The following is a 20,289-nucleotide window of genomic DNA, read 5'->3' as shown; positions in this document are numbered from 1 at the left end:
ATTGATGAATCCATGGATGAAAATTACTTGATATGTTAATGGATGATTAGGTATTTGTGTATGGTTTGTTGAATGGTTAATTAGGTGGGAGGAAAACTTGATTTGCTAACTAAGAGAAAGCATGGCAGAAAAAATGGCCTGAACTGTGTTGTGAATGCGTGCTAAAGTGCGCTATTTAGTCGCTACAGCTCTTTGGTGCTTTTGCAACATGTATTTCTCCTTGCATAAGCGCGCTAAAGTGTAAAGCATGTGGGAGGCAAATTCTTCCCTTCTCTATTTCACCTCCAAATTTATGCGAATCACTTGGTTTGAGGGAGAAATCAATTGTATGGCCTTTTCGCCTAAGTAAACTCCAAGATCTCATGATTTAATCACAAGTGGTGGATGAAGGAACATGTTCATGGGAAGGAAAAAAAAAATTATTCCACTCTTTTGCTATCTTTATTAATTAGGTAGGTCACTAATGTAAATGTCAACACTGAGGGCCTGTTTGGAGCATATGATAAAGAAGATATGATAGAATAACTTATCATATCCTACTTTTATCTCTTGTTTGGTGGGTCAATAGGATATGATTAGTTTATCCTATTGTTTCATTTTATCCTATCCAATACATGATTTCTTATTCTATATGGGGAGTTGGGTTAGGATTCAATAGGATAAGATACCAATATTGGATACCCAATATATCCCCACGCTACCCAATATATTTGTATTTATTGCATTATATTTTATTCTTTCTTTCTCCTTTCTCCTTCTACATAATCTTATCGTATTGCTAATCAGGTGCTCATCAAACACGGGACATGATATAGACTTATCAGCCTCATATCATATCCTACTCTTATCCTATCCTGTCTACCAAACGAGTTGAGTACACATCTCTCCCATGCATAACTAATTGTATTTTTCAAAAAATAATTTCAAATTTATATTAATTGAGAAACTAATTTTAAATTTAAAGCCATTAAAACTGACATAATGGTGAAGGGTTTGGATAGTTTGTAAGAGATAATAGGTTTGAACTTCAATAAATATATTTATTTACATTAATTACTTATTTTGCCACCTTATAGATAAACATATATAAATTACACCATTATTCACAAGTCATATAAATTTAAGACTGGAAACAGGTTACAAATGGATAGACTTAATATTTCTACTAAAGATCAAAATCACAATTTGAAAAAAATATATATATTTGGGAGGCGAGATCATTTGACACCGGTGTCAAATTTAAAGTTTGACACCTCATATGAGAGCCGTTAGATCAAAAAAGATCAACGACTCTATTTGTAAGCATGTGACACCATTGATCTCTTTTGATTTAACGGCTCTCAGATAAGGTGTCAAATTTTAAATTTGACACTGGTGTCAAAAGATCCTGCCTCTCTATTTGAATGTTAGAGGAGCAAAGCATAGACTAAATTAAAGAAAAAAGAGATGAAGAGTAATAATACACATTTCCTATGATTCAGGAGATGAGTGACGGAAAGTGAAATGCTGCCCAGACTTCAACGCGTGTAATTCTAAAGTACCAATTTTAATTCAGACAATTAACGAATTATTTAATATTCGTAAATGTAAGACCAGATATATAAAAAATATATATGAGTCCCGTATACTTATATAAAATAAAATATTAATATTATAAAAAATACATTGATATTATTCCTCATTTCATGTTACTGCCTCAGCTTTTTCTTTACTTTTAATTTTTTTTTTTTGGCCTTTTTGAATTTTCAGGGTTGAGTAGGTACAACAAATTAAAACAAAGACAACTCCACAAGTGACGCGTGCACCAACATTCAACTATTGCAGTCTGCAGCCAGCGTTGTCTGTTTTCCCTTTCCTTCTATCTTACTCCATTTTCCTTCATTCTACCGCAGATCCTGATTCTCCATTCCCGGCAAAGGAAAAGGAAAAGGAGAAACACGTTTCACTGCAATTCTTCTTCTGGGTATAGTCCTTTTTTTATTTTTTCTTTAATTTTTATTCGTGATTTTAGCAAGTGAAGTGATCTGAATCACGCTATTGATTCCGTTCGGTTTTGCTGGTTTTGTGTTTAAAGTTATAACCTTTATAGGAAATAAATCAAAGGGTATTCCCTTATTCAATTCAAGATAGTCAATTCTCATCTCCCCCTTCCCCGTCTAAAAAAAAAGTTCATCAAATTCAGCATTTTTATTACTTTTTTTTATTTGATTTGTTGATGAGGTTTTATGGATGTGATCAGTTTTGGTGAAAGAGAGAATTGGATGGTTGTGGGGTTGTGATTATGAATTGAAGTGTGATTGAGGAGAAATGAATGTGAGCCATGCTTCGGTTCACCCAGTTGAAGAAGTTCCAACAACTGAAGGTGGTGCTGACCAACACCTCAACGCTAACGCTAACGTTAATGCTAACGCTCCAAGGGTGAGGATGAAGGATATCCAAGGCATGCCCGGCACTGCCGGTGGCCTTTGTTTGCGTGTCTCTCAGTTTGTTTTTGCAGCTGCTGCACTATCTATCATGGCCTCCACTAGTGATTTCCCTTCAGTCACTGCATTCTGGTAATCAATCTCACTTTGTTTTTCCTTTTTTTTTTAAAAAAATTTAAATGCTCTTTTTTTTGTGGTTGTGATTGTAAGAAATCTGTGCCAAGGGTAAGGAAGGATTTGGTCAAATTATTCAATTTTGGATCAAAGAGATTCTAATTCTGTGTCTATTGGGTAACTAAAAAGGCAGCAGTTTTTGTCCTTTTTCTCTTTAATTTATAAATTGATTCTGAGGAATTTTCATCTAAGCATCCGCCACATGGGTATGTGGCATTTGGATCTTTGGATTAGTACTAGACTGTATCCTTGAGCCTGAGTTCTGCATGTGCTGCTGATTCATGGTTATTGATTTAAAATTGTTGATGTACCAAAAAAAAAAAAAATTGTTCTTGAGGGGTACGAGTGTGTTGCTGCATGAAACATAATCAATTGTTAAGTCATTCTTGTTAGTTTTAATTTTAAATTAATTAATTATTATTCTTATGAATAAGAAGTTTGATTTTGAAAATGTGTTGTTTTGTCACTGAAGGAATGTGTCTTTTATTTGTATGGTAGCAAATTCAATAAGTGTGAGTCTGATAGAGCTGCAATGTTAGGTACATCAAATTTATTTATTGTCATAATAAAGGATCATTTAGAGGATTATTCTTATTCCTCAACAAATTGATGCCATTCATGTTTACTATTCGGTGCTAAAATGGAGCCGTTGTAACATATAACGACTTTCAAACATCAGCTGATTAGAGCTACAACTCCTGTTGTCTATTGTTCTCAATATCTGAAAGAATCTTAACATTTTGTTAACATCTACCTAAGCTGCTGGGAGTTTACTGAATATAGCTTAGCTGGATAGACAACATCAGTGTTTTTGGGGTTCGTTTACACAAAAAAAGATTTCCCTTTCCCATATATCATATCACATTAGTAATTTTCTATAAAAACAAAATTCACACTAATTATTGGAATAGTAATTGTTGCATGCAGTTTGAGAATGGAATGGAAATATTTTGAATCTTTGATAATGACTCAGTGTCATGCCCAAACGCATATGATGCGGTTGTATGACTGGGATACTATTAATTTAATTGGATGTATATTGAGATGGGAATGGATTTTGGTGTTGGATAGTTCTGATCTTAGACTTGTGTTTGGACACTGGTTTGTGATTGCATATATGATGTCTTAGTTGTTAGATGTATTTGTCCATGCTGTTTTCCCTCCACTGTTTAGTTGAAACATGTCTTTATTGCAATATCTTTTGGCTTTATTCTTTTCGATTTCCCCCTTTTTGTTTATGAAATGTTACTACATTACATAAAATCCTCGTGTCATCTTTTATCAGTTACCTTGTTGCGGCTACCGGCTTGCAGACTTTGTGGAGCTTTCCATTGGCTATTATTGATGTATATGCCCTTTTAGTAAGGCGCTCTTTGCAGAACTATCGAGTTGTCAGTTTGTTTACAGTTGGTGATGGGGTAAGATCTCCAGTAAGACTAACTAATTTGCCACAATTCTAAAATATAAAATAATGGTCATGAGAGTAGTGGTAAAATTGTTCCTTCGTGATCAAAAAGTCACGAGTTTGAATTCAGAAAAGTCTCTTTACAAAAATAAAAATAAAAATGTAAGGCTAAGACTGCATATAAGATTTCTTCATCCCTAGCCTCCCAAGTTGGGGTTTCAATTGAGAGTGGTTTTTTTATCAATTAGTTTATAAGTTTCAAACTTCATAATGTAAGACATGTGGAGCTTTGATTTGTGTTATTTGTTTCCCCTCTGAAAATGTTGTTGTGTGTAATTTCAGAAGACCTGTATCTTCCATGCAGGTCACTTCTACCCTTACATTTGCAGCAGCCTGTGCATCAGCAGGCATCACAGTCCTTATTGATAATGATCTTGCAAGTTGTGGACAGAACCACTGTGTGCAGTTTGAAACGGCTACAGGCATGGCTTTCATTTGTTGGTTCACCACAGTGCCATCGTTTCTCCTGAACTTCTGGTCCTTGGCATCCCGGTAATCAAGAACAGTGACACAACACGCACAGAAACTTGGGCAGCTTGTAAAGTAAGTGTTGGCATCGCGTGTCAAGCTTTGTATCATGTGTTTGTCCGAAATGGTTGCATGTACTCTCCTTGCTCAAACCAGAGATCTGGTTTGGGATTTTAGAATGTGGTATTGCTTTGTCATATTTGGTGGTGGAGTGATTAACAGGACGTATGATCAATGCATGCAATGTAGTAATTTGAATGGTGTAAAGAGACAGATCCATTGTTTACATGTTTACTGGGTGGCTTTTTTCTTTTCTCTTTTTAGTTCACAAAATGTATTTTTAGTTCTTAGTCACTTTTACGTATATCTCTGTATGTATATATTTTTATAATCATAATATATCATACTTTTTTTTAGTAGAAATTGAAATATATTTTGTTTTGAGTTGAACTAAATTAATAAGGTTTCCATTTCAGAAGAAAACTGCACGCCTCTGCAGCCTGGAAGATAAAAGAGAAGGAAACAAGTTAAAAAGGACAAAATTTTATTCCTTTGGCTCGTTTGGTATCAAATCGATGGTTACTTATGGTTCAGGCGTTTACTATTCTCCATTTCTTCGTTGCCGTGCGAGTAACAACTAAATAATGTATAGCGAGATTGACCGTCCTCGAGTTTAGTTGTGTAATATCTGAATAGGTAAAGAAACCGATTTACTGTCTAATAGTTCAATCATGGTTGAACTGGTTGTGTGTATATATAAGACTATTTCCTAGCAGTGTTGTTGATCTTTATGGACATGAGTTTGATATTGTAAGTATGTTTTATTAATATTAAGTATAATGTTAGCTAATGTTATAATAAACAAGGTATTTAATGAACAAAACAAAAAATTGTAAAAAAATTCCCCAATATTGTTACAGAAATTTAAATATTTCTTACACTATATAATATAAATATATTTAATTATACTTCATATTATATCTCTTCAGTTATGAGAGTATTAAATTTATCAATGCATTAGTATAAGTAATATAATAAATAACACTACATAATAGACAAAGAAGCCCAATATAGCAGCCTGTGTATGCTATCCATTAGCCATTAGGTGGTGCATGGTTTCGTCGATTCAGTTTATTCACATGATTTTTGTGGTTATAATTTAATTATTGATCAACGAGCAACATAATCTACATGGAATACAGTAACTATGAAATATTGCACAGGTATATTATTAAACTAGAATAATCATGCCAAAAAAGTTAGAAAACGACAAATTTCAAAGGTTGCTTCGCTTTTGCTATAGTTTAGAGAGGGGTTGAGTTGGAGTCACATCATATTCAAGTGTTGAATTTCATCTGACAGGGTCACATAAAGAAAAGGATGGAACCAAAGGTCTCTTAAAACCGTACCAAAATCTAAGGGATGTTAAAGTTCAGACACGTAAATTAAGGATCTTTTTAGTACACAAGTCACAACTGATGATTATGCAGTAACATCACATCACGCACATGCGCCATTGTCATCAGACATATATTGTGTTTTCTAACTGAACTCTTGAGTTGAAAGATGCTACAGACACAAAAACAAGAATTCCATATCTGTCATTCGAGTCTCAACTTACACTCTAGCTAGCACTAACAAATGTACAAGATAAAACTCAATTTGGTCTCTGCACTAAATAAGAAATAAATTAAATCGAATTAAATGCAAACCTGATCTTGTGTTATAATAGGTGAACAAAAATTTCGGATTTCTTTTTCCCCTCCAAATTTAACGTATCCTTCTACCCCTTCATATTTTTTTTTTTAATATTCAAGTGGGAAAAGGCAGGGCACAGGAAATGGATTTTCATACAAAAGACCAATTTATGAAAGAGAAAGCTACGCAGTGAACAGTGTTATCTTCTGTGGTAAGCACTTTCCATGCAATGGCTTGCTCATATGAAACATGCCTCCCCATCGTGGACATGCAGATCCCAGCTGGCAGATAAGCAAAACCCTGATGAAAGAATATGAATACATAAGCATACAAAAAAAAAAATTCATCTATTTGAAAATAACAGTCTAGGTTGTAACTTGTGATCACAATAAAAATAATAAAAGAATTTTCATTTAATCACCTGTTGCATTAACTTGGCAAAGTCTGCAACCAATGCCTTGCGTCCGGACTCATCAAATATTTTATCCAATGTGATGTCTTGTAAAGCCACTAGAGTTGTTTCCAACATGTCTAGGCCAGCTTGATTTGCAAAGATGAACACTGGTAGAGACTGCAAATACCAGTTACCAAATGGAGATTCACATTAATTAACTTATCGCGACATGTTACAAGTGCATCCTGATATTGAAGTGTAATCACAACCATACCTTCAGTGAACAGCATAGAATGGCATCCTGATGATGCCACAGATGTTTCAGCATCAAGTCACCAACAAGAGAATCTGATCTCAATAAGTCTGTCCCTAAATAGTAACTGCTTTTGGAAAGATAGACACATTAGACCTTTTTTGAAGAAGAAATATCTAGTACAATAGTAACTTGAATTATTTAACACATATGACGGTTAATATAGAAGAAAACCAAATTGTGAATTCTCAACCCACCCGGTGCAAATATGAAAGTCGCAATAGCATGCTTGTATTAACTTTTAGACAGAAATATTAAACAGACTTGCCTATAACTTTGGCAGATCCAGTGAGCTAGTGTAGCAGCTTCTGGAGAACCTGGAGAAAGTTTTGCTCCAACAGCTGGGTTTATACCGGATGGAGATATAGCCATGGCAACCCTTTGCACAGAGGAAATCACAGTCCTGACATATTGACGCGCCATGATTGCAACATTATCTTGCAAACTGCTGTCAAAAGGAAACTGGAAGGCAATTGTCAACACGGATCGCGTGTTGTGACTAGATGATGCATCTGCACCGCTAGTTGTCGCTGGACCCACTTCAAGACCAGATGTCAAATCCAGTGTTCGATTTGTAGTCATTGCATCCTTTTTATCACCCTAAAACACAACAACATAGTAATGTTACAACATGGATCCATATATGATACAGATGATTTGAATGATAAGGTGTAATTATGACAGATGAGAAGTCAATTATCTAGCTATCTTTTGGCGGGCGAGAGTAATATCATAATCTCATAGTAGGACCATTGTTTCAAAATACAATAACAGTAGGACCATTCAATATTATGGACATCAATAACACTTAAGACATTTCAAACTAGCAGATAGTACGTATTTAGTCATTGTTTAAATACAAAATCCCATGCTTTAACATCAAAGAAAATAATCTCTCCTTAGTTTTAGGTCCGCACGTGAAATTCAGTAATCTGAAATCTGATGCCATTAAATGTGCCTACGCTAGGAAGAAGATTAACCAGAGTAAAAGCAGCAAAAATCTGGAAAAAAGAAGCTCATTACAGAATGTAAATTACAAAGGAACAAAACTTAACTGGTTTTGAATCCAATGGAATGATGCGGAAACCAGAAGGCACCAATGGAGCATCATCAGGGAACATTTCATCAATTGGAGCAAATATGAGTTCAGAACAAGCCCCCACAGCATTCTCATCAATTCCACTACATATCTGCATAAAAGACAACACAAAAAAGAAGAATCTTAGCAACTACCTATATTGATCATAGTAGTTCATGTACATAAAACTTCATAAAAATGAACTATAAATGAAATGAATGCTTAAAAGGCAGGCAGAAGAATGCCCAAAACCCCCTTGATTGGCACAAGTATAACTACAAATTTAGTAGCAAGGATTTTAGGTAGCCCTTTAGAATCAACCTGAAGTTGTAATGCAAAAATCTTAATCTAAGATTGAGATCTCTAATTAAGGTATTGTTTATTCAAAATCTATAGTTTACCAAGATATTTATGCTAAAACTCGTTGCATCCTCAATACAAAAAAGCAATTTGTATAAAAGATATATATCCACTTTCGATTTGAGTCACCTAACTCAGCTTATGAAAAAAGAATTGAATACAGAGAATTTCTTAACAAGAGTCAGAGGCATCACCTGTAAGAGATGAATGTCCCTAGAAACAAATGCGTCTTCTTGAGCAAGAGAGTGGCCTTCAAGCCGAATAACTTCAAGCATCTGGAATGAAAACACAACTTTATCAGGAATGTTGCTCGAAAGTAGAAATGTTTAAAGTGATCAGACCAAAAAATGTTGACGTCATTCTACTGGATAGCAGAACATGCACATATATGTTAAACAAATCTAGGCCCAAAGCAAATATGCACCCGTCATCTAAGAAAGGACAAATAACTCATGGCCATGCTAGCCAAAATCTCTTTAATGGATCCCAGGACACAGTGAAGAGATATTTTGATCTGGCATGTATGGGCAAGGTACTGCAAACATACTTCTTCATGTTCAATTGTATGGCCGAGAGGCATAATTATTTGACTGCCAGTGAATCTTGTAGGCCTCATCCCTGGATAGGCATAGGTGCCAGCTTTCAGTGATGCAGCAGAATAAGCATCAACATTGAAATCAGCCCACTCTGACCGGTGCTCCCTCAGAAAGCGAACCAAAACTGCAGGGGGGACATTCTGCAAGCAAAGCAGCATAAAGACATGTCATATAACAATTCAAAGATGTTAGTGTTAGCCATCTATTATAAGTTTAATTTTAAGAACCACTTATCCATTTCAAGCCAGTATCAGGTTCCATATTCATGAACATATCAAAGAAATCTCCTTAGGCCGAGAATTTTTTTGAAGATCAAAACTATCAAAGGCCAGTTTTAATTGTTAAAAGATATTATGTGATGCAAACAATACTAATTTTGGTGCATGTTACAAAAAGGGAAGGCAGCAGCTACAAAGGTACCCCATATAACATGTCCTCCTCCTCTTTCTATTCATTAAAAATAGCTTTCCAAAAGCAACACTATTAAAATATCGTTCTCAGACTCACTTGGAGCAACATAGAAGCTTTGGCACAGAGAATTCCTCCAAGGAAAGTAAGGGAACTTGCTGGATTAGAAGTGCCACTCAAATTCTTGGTTGAACTAACTGCAATAATTACATCCTCGGCGCCATCACAGTTCAGTACAGTCCACCCGTCGTCGTTGAATCCATTTACGGCATCATTGAAGCCTCTGCAAGAGTAATGCATCAATTTTCAGCCAAAAGTGAGTACAATGAATCAGATATTATATTGTAAAAATCAATATTCTAGAACTGCAGGCTGAAATAGCCTTCAAGGAAACAAATTATTCCATGTGGCTACCTGCTCAATCTTTGGCTGAAAGTTCGCAGAACAGCAGGCTGCCTACCCAATCCATATACCACTTCACCACTTGTTTCCTGAGCTATTTGCCTGATATAGCGAAGAGCCTATCACAAAAGCCATCAAATTAATAACTGTCTTCGAAGAAAGAATGGAAAATGGAAATCGCGTGAAATGAAGATGGGTCCAGAAGACAAGTGCAGTACTTGTTGAACTTGAAATGAAGAATGACAAAATAGAACTGAAGAAAAAAGAGAGAAAGATATAGAGATCCTAATTCAAAGATTTTAATATCAACAATACTGAACTTACAGCAATTGTCATTTTCTGAGCAATCATCTTTGATGATTCATAAAGTGGTCGCAGCACTTCTGGCACACTCCATGCCTAGAAGAAAACAAGAAGCAAGTTATTGTATGTAACATGGAAAGAAAAATATACATTAGCTCATTGTTAAGCAGCCAAACCTCAAGATTTAGGTGGTCTACGATGTGGATGATTGACCCTCCACCCTCACATGGGCGAATCAAGTAGCCACTAGGGAGCGTCTCAGCCCTAACAAACTGAGCAGCAGCAGCTGGATCAGGGCCCGTCCCAGAACCAGACAGGGACCTCTCACAAACCTTCAAAAGTGGGATTAGAATGCATGTAAGTGCAAAATACATTAAATCATCTCCCTTTAAAACAGAGCATAAAGAAAGCACAATGAGGTGCAGTGTTATATTAATTCTATGCAACTAAAGTTATTTGTCAAACAACATAATATACTCACCACAAGACTGCCATTGTCCAAACTTGTAGTGTATCTCAGAGTCCAGAAATCCCGGGCAGGAGCCAGTGTTGTTGGAGCATATGTCTATAGCAATTTCGGAATTTACTCACAGCCATCAAATAAAACGACAAAGTATTCTTAAATTTTATGTTTGAAGCTCACCTGTGTGTAAACAAGTTCAATGGTCCCACCATTTCCGGCAGGAAACATTGTGAAAACTTCTAGGTTCCGACAGTCCCGAAACCAAGATGGACGATCTTTGAGGATCTCTGCAATCTATTGAAAATTTTGGGATTTAGAAATTCAAAATTGAGACCTTAACATGCATACCATGAAATGACAAAAAAAAAATTGCAAACCATACTTTCGCTTCTTAATTGGAGAGTGAATTTACCTTTGTAGGTTCTAAACCAACAAGACCACAGGCTCGAGCTGCCACTCCATTGCAAGTTTGGGAAATGGCAAAGATCCCAACCGAATCCGGACCAGGCTGACAAAAAGATTTTTTTTTTTTGCAGAACGATGTAGTTAGTGACTTTACAGAAAGAAATTTTCCTTCATATTCAAATCAGCAGAGTACCAGGGCAAAATTCACACTAATTATCTCCTAAAAGCCATGATCACTAATTTATTTACTAACTTCATAGTTAGGAATAAAAAAGAAACCTTCATCCCAGGCATCTGGACCCAATCGACAGCAGTTCCCGTAGCCTTTGAAAGGAACTCTGCCAAGGTCTCCTCTGCAATTGATAGGAGTCTGCAAGGATCATAATAAAAAATGAATTAAGGAAAGCTTCATGACAAAAACAGCATAAACTTAACTTCATAAGCCTGGATATTACCCAGCAGGGTTATTAGCATCTCTCATGGAATGCTGAGGAGTAGTAACCACCGAATCACAACTAGCATCAGTAGTTGCTGCTGATGTCTGCAGGGATAACAATGACATGAATTATAGCTTAAACAACCAAATAAATCGTGCTTATTTTCATCACATGATATAAAAGATACAACAGCCATTAATATCAATACATGAAAAGAAAAGAAAAAACAATGGATCGGTTCTTTCTCAGTTTCTCTACATTGTGTGTGTTCCTTCTATATTTATTTTCAGTTGAAGAACCACGACAAATTGACATTCAGAAAGAACACAGAACATTGATTATGACAATAGCCATGTTCATACACTCACAGTATGCAATTGCTGCCGCATATACCCATTCTCGCACACAAGCTGTGACACCTGTTTCTGCAACCGATCATTCTCCTCCATCAACAACTTGTTCATTGCTGACAGTTTACGGTTCACAGTTTGAAGTCGTGAAGCCTCTTTTCTCTGCTTCTCTCTACACCTGCACAACATTCAAAGCCCAAACCAAACCATATATGAGAGCTGCTGAGTTCACAATCCCCATAATCAAGAGAGAACAAAAGATGCAAACTTTCAAAAAGGGAAAAAATAAAAGAAAGAAAGAAAGTTGAATGGTGAAGCAGAGTTTGAAGGAGGCCTTAATAAAAAAAAAGGGGTTGATTTGGTTTACCTGCGATTCTGGAACCAAACCTTGATCTGCTTGGGCTCGATGTTGGAAAGAATGGGGCACTCTCGGATCAATTGTTGCCTTCTCAGGGAACTAGGCTTGGGGCACTCAGCATAAACACGTTCCAAAGCCTCAACCTGTTCAGCAGTGTACCTCACATATTTCCCAGAAGCATCAAGGTGCTTATCAATGCTACCACTGCTGCTGCTTTCTCTATGTTGAGCCAAAGCCATGGCCATGCTTCCCACAACAAACACAAACTCTGAATCACGACCAAGGAAGAAAACTAGCAGAAGAAGAAGAAGAAGAAGGTTGTTGCTTTGCTCTTAGTAAAGGCCGTTCCTTGGCATAGGAAATTTTGGGAGAGCTTTGATATAGAAGCCTAGATGGGAAATGAGTAACTCTCAACGTTAAATGGGAAATGGGGTTTGTAGAATAGAATAGAGACAGAAAAAAAAAAAAAAAAAAAAAAAGTGCGTATTTTTGTGCAACCACCGTTTTTGGTTCCTCAAGTTCTACTGTGAAACCACCCCAGAGAAAAAGAAACTCCCTTTCGTGAAAATTGAAGTGAATGGTGCCAAATTGTGAACAGGAAACTCTCGTTCTTTACCAGCTAAGATTGAAACAACCCCAACCCCCGCTCTTTGTTTCCTTCTCTCTCTTCTCTTCTTGTACAACAGCAGCTTGTGAAAGAGAAAAACCCCACTTGTTACGGATTTTTATTATTTTCTTAGAAGCTCGGTTGAAATATATATATATAAAAAAAAAAATGAAAGAGAGAAGAAACCGGAAAAAGGAAAAAGAGAGAGAAAGATAAAAACTGTGGTTTTAAAATTTGAAGGTTGTGTGATGTGTGAGGCTTTGAGCTTTCCCCTTTGAAACAGATTCGAACGGAAATGGAAAAGAAAGAGAACACTTGAGAATGGAGCTTGAGGAAGAAGGAAGGAATAAGAAGTTAACTGTGTTGTTTCGAAGCATGTGGGAGAAGAGAAAGGAGAAAAAAGACCCTAAGCATGACCATGTTGATGGATAAGGATTAAGGAAGGGAATGAAGGTGGAAAAATTGGGATTTGGAAGAAAGAATTGAACAGAAGAGAAGAGAAGAGTGAGAGTGAGAAAGAGAGAGGGAATAAAGTGAGAAGAGAAGAGAGAAAGACACGAATACCGAGAAACATGGCAGTGATGTTTTTTTGTTTATAATTTTCGGCGCATTTACGTCGCTGTCCCTCTTGTTCCTTTGAATTGACATGTTGGGCCCCACATTCCACGCCCCTGTCCTCACCATTCACCAACTCTTCTCTCTCTCTCTCTCCCCCACATTACGGAGAAATGTGAGATGAAAAAGAAAAAAAAAAATTGTAACATTTTTCATCATGTCATAATTCAATTCAAACTTTTTTTTGGAAATAATTTAATAGTTATATTATTTTTAAAATTATTTTATATACTTTTTAACATTAATGTTATGTTACTTTAATCTTGCATGTATCATCATTGACTTTTGTTTTTCCTTTTTGAATAATCAACTGTTCTCTTTGTGAGTTGGTGCATTGAAAATACTGTGTGCATTTAATGTTTTTAGTTTTTTAACTGTCATAACAATTATGTATAAAGTTATTTTTTAATATAGCATTAAATTTTTACCCTTATAATGTATTAAAATTAAACCCATAAAAATATAAGTTTAATCTGGTTCGTGAATAATGAAGTGCTGAGTAAACTTGCATTCAAAAGTTGAGAAATTTCTATATGTTACAGTATATGTTACAGGTCTCAAAATTGAATTATATTGATATTTTCATATAATAAATGATAAATCAATAAACAACCACTGATATGAGTCAATCAAATATTATTTTCAAAAGAATTCGTTTACAAATTTTTGTAAGTTATTTTATGTATTTTCTGAAGTATATAGTGTAATCTAGTGTACTTTTAAAAATATATAGTGTAGTAGTTTGTAAGAGTACGTAAACAAAAAATTGTAAATATAACTCTTTTCCTATTATTTTATCAAAATTATTTAATCTTAACAGATAAATTAATGATCAAAACAAGTCTAACCTGATCATGGCATTAATGAATGCTTTGAAAGTATTAATTAAGAACATATAATTTAATTTATTAATAATATTATTTAATAAATAAATGCTCACGTTTAATAGTAATATTAAAAAAATATTTTTATTTTATTTTTCAACATATAAAATATTTTTATTTGTTATATAAATTGAACTCACTTTTTTTTTCGCTAAACAATTGAACTCACTACATTAGTATCTTAAATGTATTAGACAACGTTTAAACATTATTGGAAAAATGTCTATCGTTTTAAATGATGTAAAATTATGATATTTTAAGTAAGAGAATGAGATAAATCATAAGAGAAAGAGAATGGATAAAAAATAAAATAAAAGTGTGGATCCCACATCTTTATGAGAATAAAAAGACATAGATTATATCATTTAAAAAAATAAATAATTTTCCTTTAAACACTTGATATTACATTATCAAACCAATTAGGAAAAAATGTTTATCCTTTTAAATGACATAACTTATATTCTTTCACTCTCACAAAGAGGTGAGACTCACACCTTTATATTTTTTTGTCCACTCTCTCCTTCTTTATCTATCTCTTTCTCTCACTTAAAATGACACAAATTTACATCATTTAAAATGATACACATTTTTCCCACCCAATTAAATCCCTTGAATAGCTATTATCATCATAGTCAAAAAATTTCATAATGTAGCAACACATGATGTGACTAAATTACTAAATGATACTGTAAATAAGTTATATTAAAATAGCATAACATAATTAAATTTAATAAATACAATTTTTTATTTCTTCAAATATTCACGGACCACTTGCTATGAGATTTATCATATTAAACATAGAATAACATAATTAAGTCATTCACAAGTAAGATGTCTATGATTAGGATAATTGTCTTTTCGTAAGAGGACCACCTTAGTTATCATTGCATCTAATATGCTACATGTGAATTTCGAAAATTCATTGCCTTTTTAGTTATGATTTTATAATTATTTATTTTAATATTTTTTTCTCTATTTTCTTATTATCATTAATCCACATTTATATGGTTATGATTTTTCGTATGGTCATATCAATGATGTCAAATTTGGAATATCACAATAATTCAAAGATAAATCAACAATAATAATTTTGTAACTACTTATTTTTAAAAAAAATTCTCCCTCTTCTCTTATCGCTATTAATCCGCATTTGAATGATTATAATTTTCTATCGTAATTTAACATAAAATAATCTACTCTTAATTTATTTATCATCCCACTGTGTAAAATTAGTAAAATAGACGTTAATAATATATTTTTTATTTTATGATACTTCTTATCATTAAATGAAATTTTATATTAATTATATAAAAAAATATCTAATGTTATTTTAGATAATTTTATTTAATGTTCATCGAAACGACGTTATTTTGGAGTTAAAAAATTAAAAAAATTAAAATAATAAAGACTATGATAACTCTAAAATAAATTAAAAATTATAAATACATAATAATTTTTGTCCCAAAATAGCATCATTTTAATGAACATTAGATAAAAGTGTCTAAAATAAACCTTGATTCTATTAACAAAAAGTAAACTTTTTTTTTTTGGTATAAAACAAAAAGTAAACTTAAGTCATCTAGTAGGGCCGGTCAAGGTGATATTTCATTTGATAATAAAGACAGGACTAAAAAAACAATATTAACATTTATTCTCTAACATTAATAATAATATTGTTAAAGCCAAGAAAGAATATATTTAAAACCTTAAAGCATATTCATTGTACTTAGCCAATAAACACTTTCCATAAACAGATGTCTTATATTTCTTAATTATTACTTTAGAAGGATAAAAGATTAGTTAGTATATGTAAGCTTATCTTTATTACATTGCGAATCGTTGTCGAATTTGTAACTTTGGAGTCAATTCAGTTACATAGTAATGAATGAATGATATCTTTGCTTGTCACTTGAAAAGAAAATGGCAGTGTCGAGATTCTTCGGATAAGGTAAGGACAAATTGAAAATACAACATATGAGGGACCAGGACCATACTCCCACTTCAATAATAATAATAATAAAACAATATGTTCTAAAATTTTCGACTTTTTAACCGTTTAAGTTTAATTATGTAATTATTCACCAATTTAATTTTTTTGATAAATAATTTTCAATTTAATGCAAAAAATATATATATATATTCAAGTCACATTAACTTCATGCGTAACTTGTACAAAAGTCAGAATACTCATTCCACCATGTGAAATGTATACTCAACTTGTACGAGAGTGATATGTGTCTTACAAAAGAAAATATTTTTATTGTTGTGGAGGAATTAGGACCACGAAGTACTCCGTGCCATTTTTACTAAATATAGTAAAAAGTAATATTTTTATACAATTCTTGTATTTATATTTATTTCTATTCATATCTCACTTTTTTTCTATTTTTTTGGGGATCATGTGCTCCTAGAGCACAAAAAATAAGTTCTTTACAAAGAGTAATACGTATCAAATGATAGTAGTTCAATTGACACTAGAAAACTGAGTAGGTGGGAATTAAAGTATGTGTTCGATCCTCTCTATTATTGTCTTTGGGGGAATTTAAAGTCTTAATTCCAGACCCACTAATTACAAAATAATGAATCGAAATATTTAAAAAAAAAAAACAAAGAGAAACACGTGAAAGAGAATGCATTGATTTTTGCACAAATTATATATGGAAGTGATGTGAGACTTAGAAATATACGGTCAATATATGTGTATTTTCATATTAGATAGATAAATTAATTATTTGTTAAATAAATTAAACCGGTGAAGAATTATCAATTTTGCTTTACATAGATTAAAAAGCCAAAATTTTCAGATTTTCTTTTTAAACCTGAAAGAACTTAAGTGAGAGGAATAATTTTTTTATTTTTAAACACTAATTAAACCGGACTCAGTTGCTTATTCTCCATTGAATATTTTATTTTTGTCTCTTATTTTTTTAAATGTAGTTAGTGTTATACTATTATCAATAATCTTTCAGCGCAGACCACACCGTTGGCGCACGTTAGCCTTGATCGGGGAGATTGTAAGATCTTTTAAATAAAAATAAAATATAGTACAGAATTGAGTATCCATCAATATTAATATTTATATACAAGGAGATTAATTTATGTGGTTATAAATTAATTTTTAATTTTAATTATTAATTAGATTGGCATCAAACGACCTACTGAACCCCAATAAATTAACGTTATTAGATAGAAGATATATATATATATATATATATATATATATATATATATATTTGTGTGTGGAATCAATTTCTAATATTGTATAAAACAATTTTATTTTGTTATCAAAAAAAAAAAAAATTATTTCATGCACACATATAAAAGTAAGTGAGATTTATTTGTCTTCTTTTTCTCTTTTTATTAGTGGGTTTCATTAATTTTTTTATGTTTTGTATGAGATAAAATATGAGAAACAATATTCTCATATATATATATATATATATATATATATATATATATTGAAAAAAATAAAAATAATACATGACGTGTCATTTCCATGTTTTACTTCCTTTTGGCATGCGCGAAAAGTAGTGTCACGTGCTTCCCATAAATCCTATACTCACTCACATACAGCGTAGATATATTAATTTAACATTACTTATTATTTGTCGTTTCCTCTTTGTACACAATAATTAATCCAGCTTTTCTATTATTGCATCGCAAGCAACAACAAAGATAACATAAAAATTTAGCTTTTTAATGCTTCAGGTCGAACTTAATCTTTTTGGTATAATGATTTTATACTTCGGTAGTTTCATTAAATATTTGTTGCCATGAATATAATATATCCTGTGGATACTGATTTAAGTCAAAGAGCTGCGTGCAGTTTGCGAAAATAATCAATGTATATTGTTTGCGTCGGCGTATAGCTAACATAGCTTAATTTTGATCTCATACAACTAACTCACTTATTGGGTGAAGAAATATAAAAATATTATTATTATTTTTTGTAAAATAAAAAGGGCTATAATTTTTTTTTTATTATGCTTCTTAACAGATAAACTCACTCGTATATTGAATTATTTATACAAAAGAAAATTAAAATTTGATAAACTTATGATATAAAAAGATGTACAAACACAAAACAACAAATTTGGACGCCAAAAGTGCTTTGAATATGTACAAAATGACAGAAACAGAGAAATTTTGACATATCTACGTTGTTAAAAATAAAAGGAAGAAAAACAAAGTAGTTAAGATATTTGTTTGGATATGATAAAGGAGGAGAACTTAGATTCAGCACCGACGTTTAAAAAAACAAAGAGAGAAGATTTTCCAATCTGCTCTATATGACTTTGCGTTAATTCCATTCCAAGCATGCCAATGGCAAATACCCATGTGGAAAATGGGAAGCAAAAGGCAAAAGAAATTGACTTCCAACATGGGAAAAGGCTCTCCATGCTTCAATGGTGTTGTCGGCATTATTTGGGTGCAATCAGTTCATATCACACACCAATCCTCTCACCCATTCTCTCTTTCTTTCCCTGTGTGAAAATGAAAAGAAGCATTGGTATATGGACAACTCTTTGTGCCTCATGATGTGCAATCTCTTAGGCTCTAGGCACCATTGAACTACACCCAAATTAGTTAGTCCTTAAATCAATTTTGTTTTCTCTATCCGTAGTACCAACTTAATCACCAATTATCGACTGATAACGTCTTTTCGATAGTTTTGGAACAAGTTTGGTACGTATTCAGTTCGGATAGAGTGTGAATATTCACTCGATGGATGATAGTTTAATACGGGATCTATACGCTCACAAATATTTATAAGAGAGATTTTGTAAGGGTGTATGAATCACGGTGCATAAAACGAAGGACGTATAGCCATCGAAGGGCATATAGTCAAGACATGATATGTGTGCACACAGATAATAGTAATATAAATAAGCCAAAAGTGTGTATATGAGGTCTTTAACTTTTATTTATAGCATTTATTTTCTTGAGTTTGGGCCTTGGATACCTCCAAGTTATTAGCTAAGCTGATTTGGTTATTGGGATAAAGATCTTATCCTTTGATACTGTAGTGATTAGGTTTGTTAAGATAGAGATTTCACATCTGAGTGGGTAACATTATGTAATTAATAATAATGATTCATTCATGCTTTTAATTTTATTTTGTAGTATCAATAATTCCAACATTAGACTACACCATGGTTGTAGAATATGTACAAGAATAACAAAGTTTAGAGTGATGAATTTATTTAATATCTTGATTTCATAGACAATGATATCTGTTTCGGATAAATATATTTAAGTCCTGTACACAAGAAATCCAACAAACTCATTAACACATTTTTCACTATAAAAAAAATGATATTCAAGAGAATTACACAATCAATAAAGGTTGCACTTGCAAAGTGTTCTCATACCTCTGCAACTTAACAACATTGTAATCTCAAGCCACTTCATTTTACAACTAATGAAAGGACTTTGCCTTTGTAGTATTCGCCTATGATGCACGGACACGGGACACGACACGACACACCGACACGTTAATTCTAAAAAATGTCATATTTGGACACGTTGGGACACGTTTTGATATTAAATAATATTTTTAATATATATAATATAATTTACATTTAATACATATAGCAACTCATAATAACTCATATACTAATCAAATATTCAAATTTTATAACGTAAATATTAAAAAATAATAATAAAACATCCCAAGAGTGTAGAGTGTAGAAAAATAGAAAAATTATTATAATGATTGAAGAGTTACAAATCCAAAAAAAAAAACAAAAACTAAAAAAGACAACTTGGGATAGAGTATGGAGTGATATTTGCGTGTCCGTGTTATAATAATGTATATCCCAAAATACTTTATCCCTACTAGAAGAGATCTCATACCTCTTCAAGAAGCGCTTCATCCCAGGCCCATCCTTGGTGCTACCCTTCATAGGCAACGCAATTCCATTGCTCTCCAAGCTTTTCAAAATGGAGTAATACAGGTGAAACTCATAAAGGTAGGAGCAGATTTTTTGGCTCCATTTTTCATTTCAACTACTACGTGAAACTCCACAATGAAAAATGGAGGAAAGATACAAACTTTAATCATCCCATGAACGCAGACGAGACAACC

The 20,289-nt window shown here is 32.9% G+C and overlaps 2 protein-coding genes across 8 annotated transcripts; one reads left to right on the top strand and one right to left on the bottom strand.

Annotated features, from left to right (window-relative positions):
* Nucleotides 1-1,812: 1,812 nt before the first annotated feature.
* On the top strand, nucleotides 1,813-5,375 carry LOC133298582 (CASP-like protein 5A2). 2 transcript variants are annotated; one of them, XM_061497908.1, is made up of 5 exons: nucleotides 1,813-1,963; nucleotides 2,240-2,555; nucleotides 3,883-4,015; nucleotides 4,367-4,605; nucleotides 5,010-5,375. In XM_061497908.1, the coding sequence occupies exons 2-4, from the start codon at nucleotides 2,308-2,310 to the stop codon at nucleotides 4,556-4,558; spliced, it is 573 nt and encodes a 190-aa protein (XP_061353892.1). In that variant the 5' UTR covers nucleotides 1,813-1,963; nucleotides 2,240-2,307; the 3' UTR covers nucleotides 4,559-4,605; nucleotides 5,010-5,375. The 2 variants fall into 2 exon arrangements, with proteins under 2 accessions (XP_061353892.1, XP_061353891.1); XM_061497907.1 differs by having other exon boundaries at nucleotides 5,007-5,371.
* A 777-nt stretch (nucleotides 5,376-6,152) lies between these two features.
* On the bottom strand, nucleotides 6,153-13,180 carry LOC133298586 (homeobox-leucine zipper protein REVOLUTA-like). Of its 6 annotated transcripts, none has more exons than XM_061497915.1 (18): nucleotides 12,105-13,180; nucleotides 11,750-11,915; nucleotides 11,406-11,491; nucleotides 11,230-11,320; nucleotides 10,958-11,053; nucleotides 10,726-10,839; nucleotides 10,564-10,647; nucleotides 10,259-10,414; nucleotides 10,104-10,178; nucleotides 9,792-9,898; nucleotides 9,477-9,660; nucleotides 8,921-9,109; nucleotides 8,568-8,648; nucleotides 7,991-8,125; nucleotides 7,204-7,535; nucleotides 6,897-7,002; nucleotides 6,650-6,799; nucleotides 6,153-6,528 (listed from the first exon to the last, which is right to left on the bottom strand). In XM_061497915.1, exons 1-18 carry the CDS (start codon nucleotides 12,338-12,340, stop codon nucleotides 6,379-6,381), a joined length of 2,538 nt encoding a protein of 845 aa, XP_061353899.1. In that variant the 5' UTR covers nucleotides 12,341-13,180; the 3' UTR covers nucleotides 6,153-6,378. The 6 variants fall into 6 exon arrangements, with proteins under 6 accessions (XP_061353899.1, XP_061353904.1, XP_061353900.1 ...); XM_061497920.1 differs by having other exon boundaries at nucleotides 7,204-7,523; XM_061497916.1 differs by having other exon boundaries at nucleotides 11,406-11,484; nucleotides 11,752-11,915.
* Between the last annotated feature and the right edge of the window lie 7,109 nt (nucleotides 13,181-20,289).

Source organism: Gastrolobium bilobum, unplaced genomic scaffold, assembly GCF_033153095.1.
Source record: "Gastrolobium bilobum isolate Gb01-03AN ecotype WA unplaced genomic scaffold, APGP_CSIRO_Gbil_v1 utg13847, whole genome shotgun sequence".
In the NCBI taxonomy this organism is placed as follows: domain Eukaryota; kingdom Viridiplantae; phylum Streptophyta; class Magnoliopsida; order Fabales; family Fabaceae; genus Gastrolobium; species Gastrolobium bilobum.
Note: the sequence above shows the minus strand (reverse complement) of the source record. Positions and strands in the feature narration are given on the sequence as shown.

Bases quoted from the DNA above. Each gene is read 5' to 3' on its own strand.
- LOC133298586 (XM_061497915.1), bottom strand. From the start codon at position 12,340: ATGGCCATGGCTTTGGCTCAACATAGAGAAAGCAGCAGCAGTGGTAGC. The intron at 11,321-11,405 runs GTAATATCCAGG...TGATCCTTGCAG, and splicing joins GATGCTAATAACCCTGCTGG to ACTCCTATCAATTGCAGAGG. The intron at 8,649-8,920 runs GTATGTTTGCAG...TTTTCATTCCAG, and splicing joins ATACAATTGAACATGAAGAA to ATGCTTGAAGTTATTCGGCT.
- LOC133298582 (XM_061497908.1), top strand. From the start codon at position 2,308: ATGAATGTGAGCCATGCTTCGGTTCACCCAGTTGAAGAAGTTCCAACA. The intron at 2,556-3,882 runs GTAATCAATCTC...ATCTTTTATCAG, and splicing joins CCTTCAGTCACTGCATTCTG to TTACCTTGTTGCGGCTACCG. The intron at 4,016-4,366 runs GTAAGATCTCCA...TCTTCCATGCAG, and splicing joins TGTTTACAGTTGGTGATGGG to GTCACTTCTACCCTTACATT.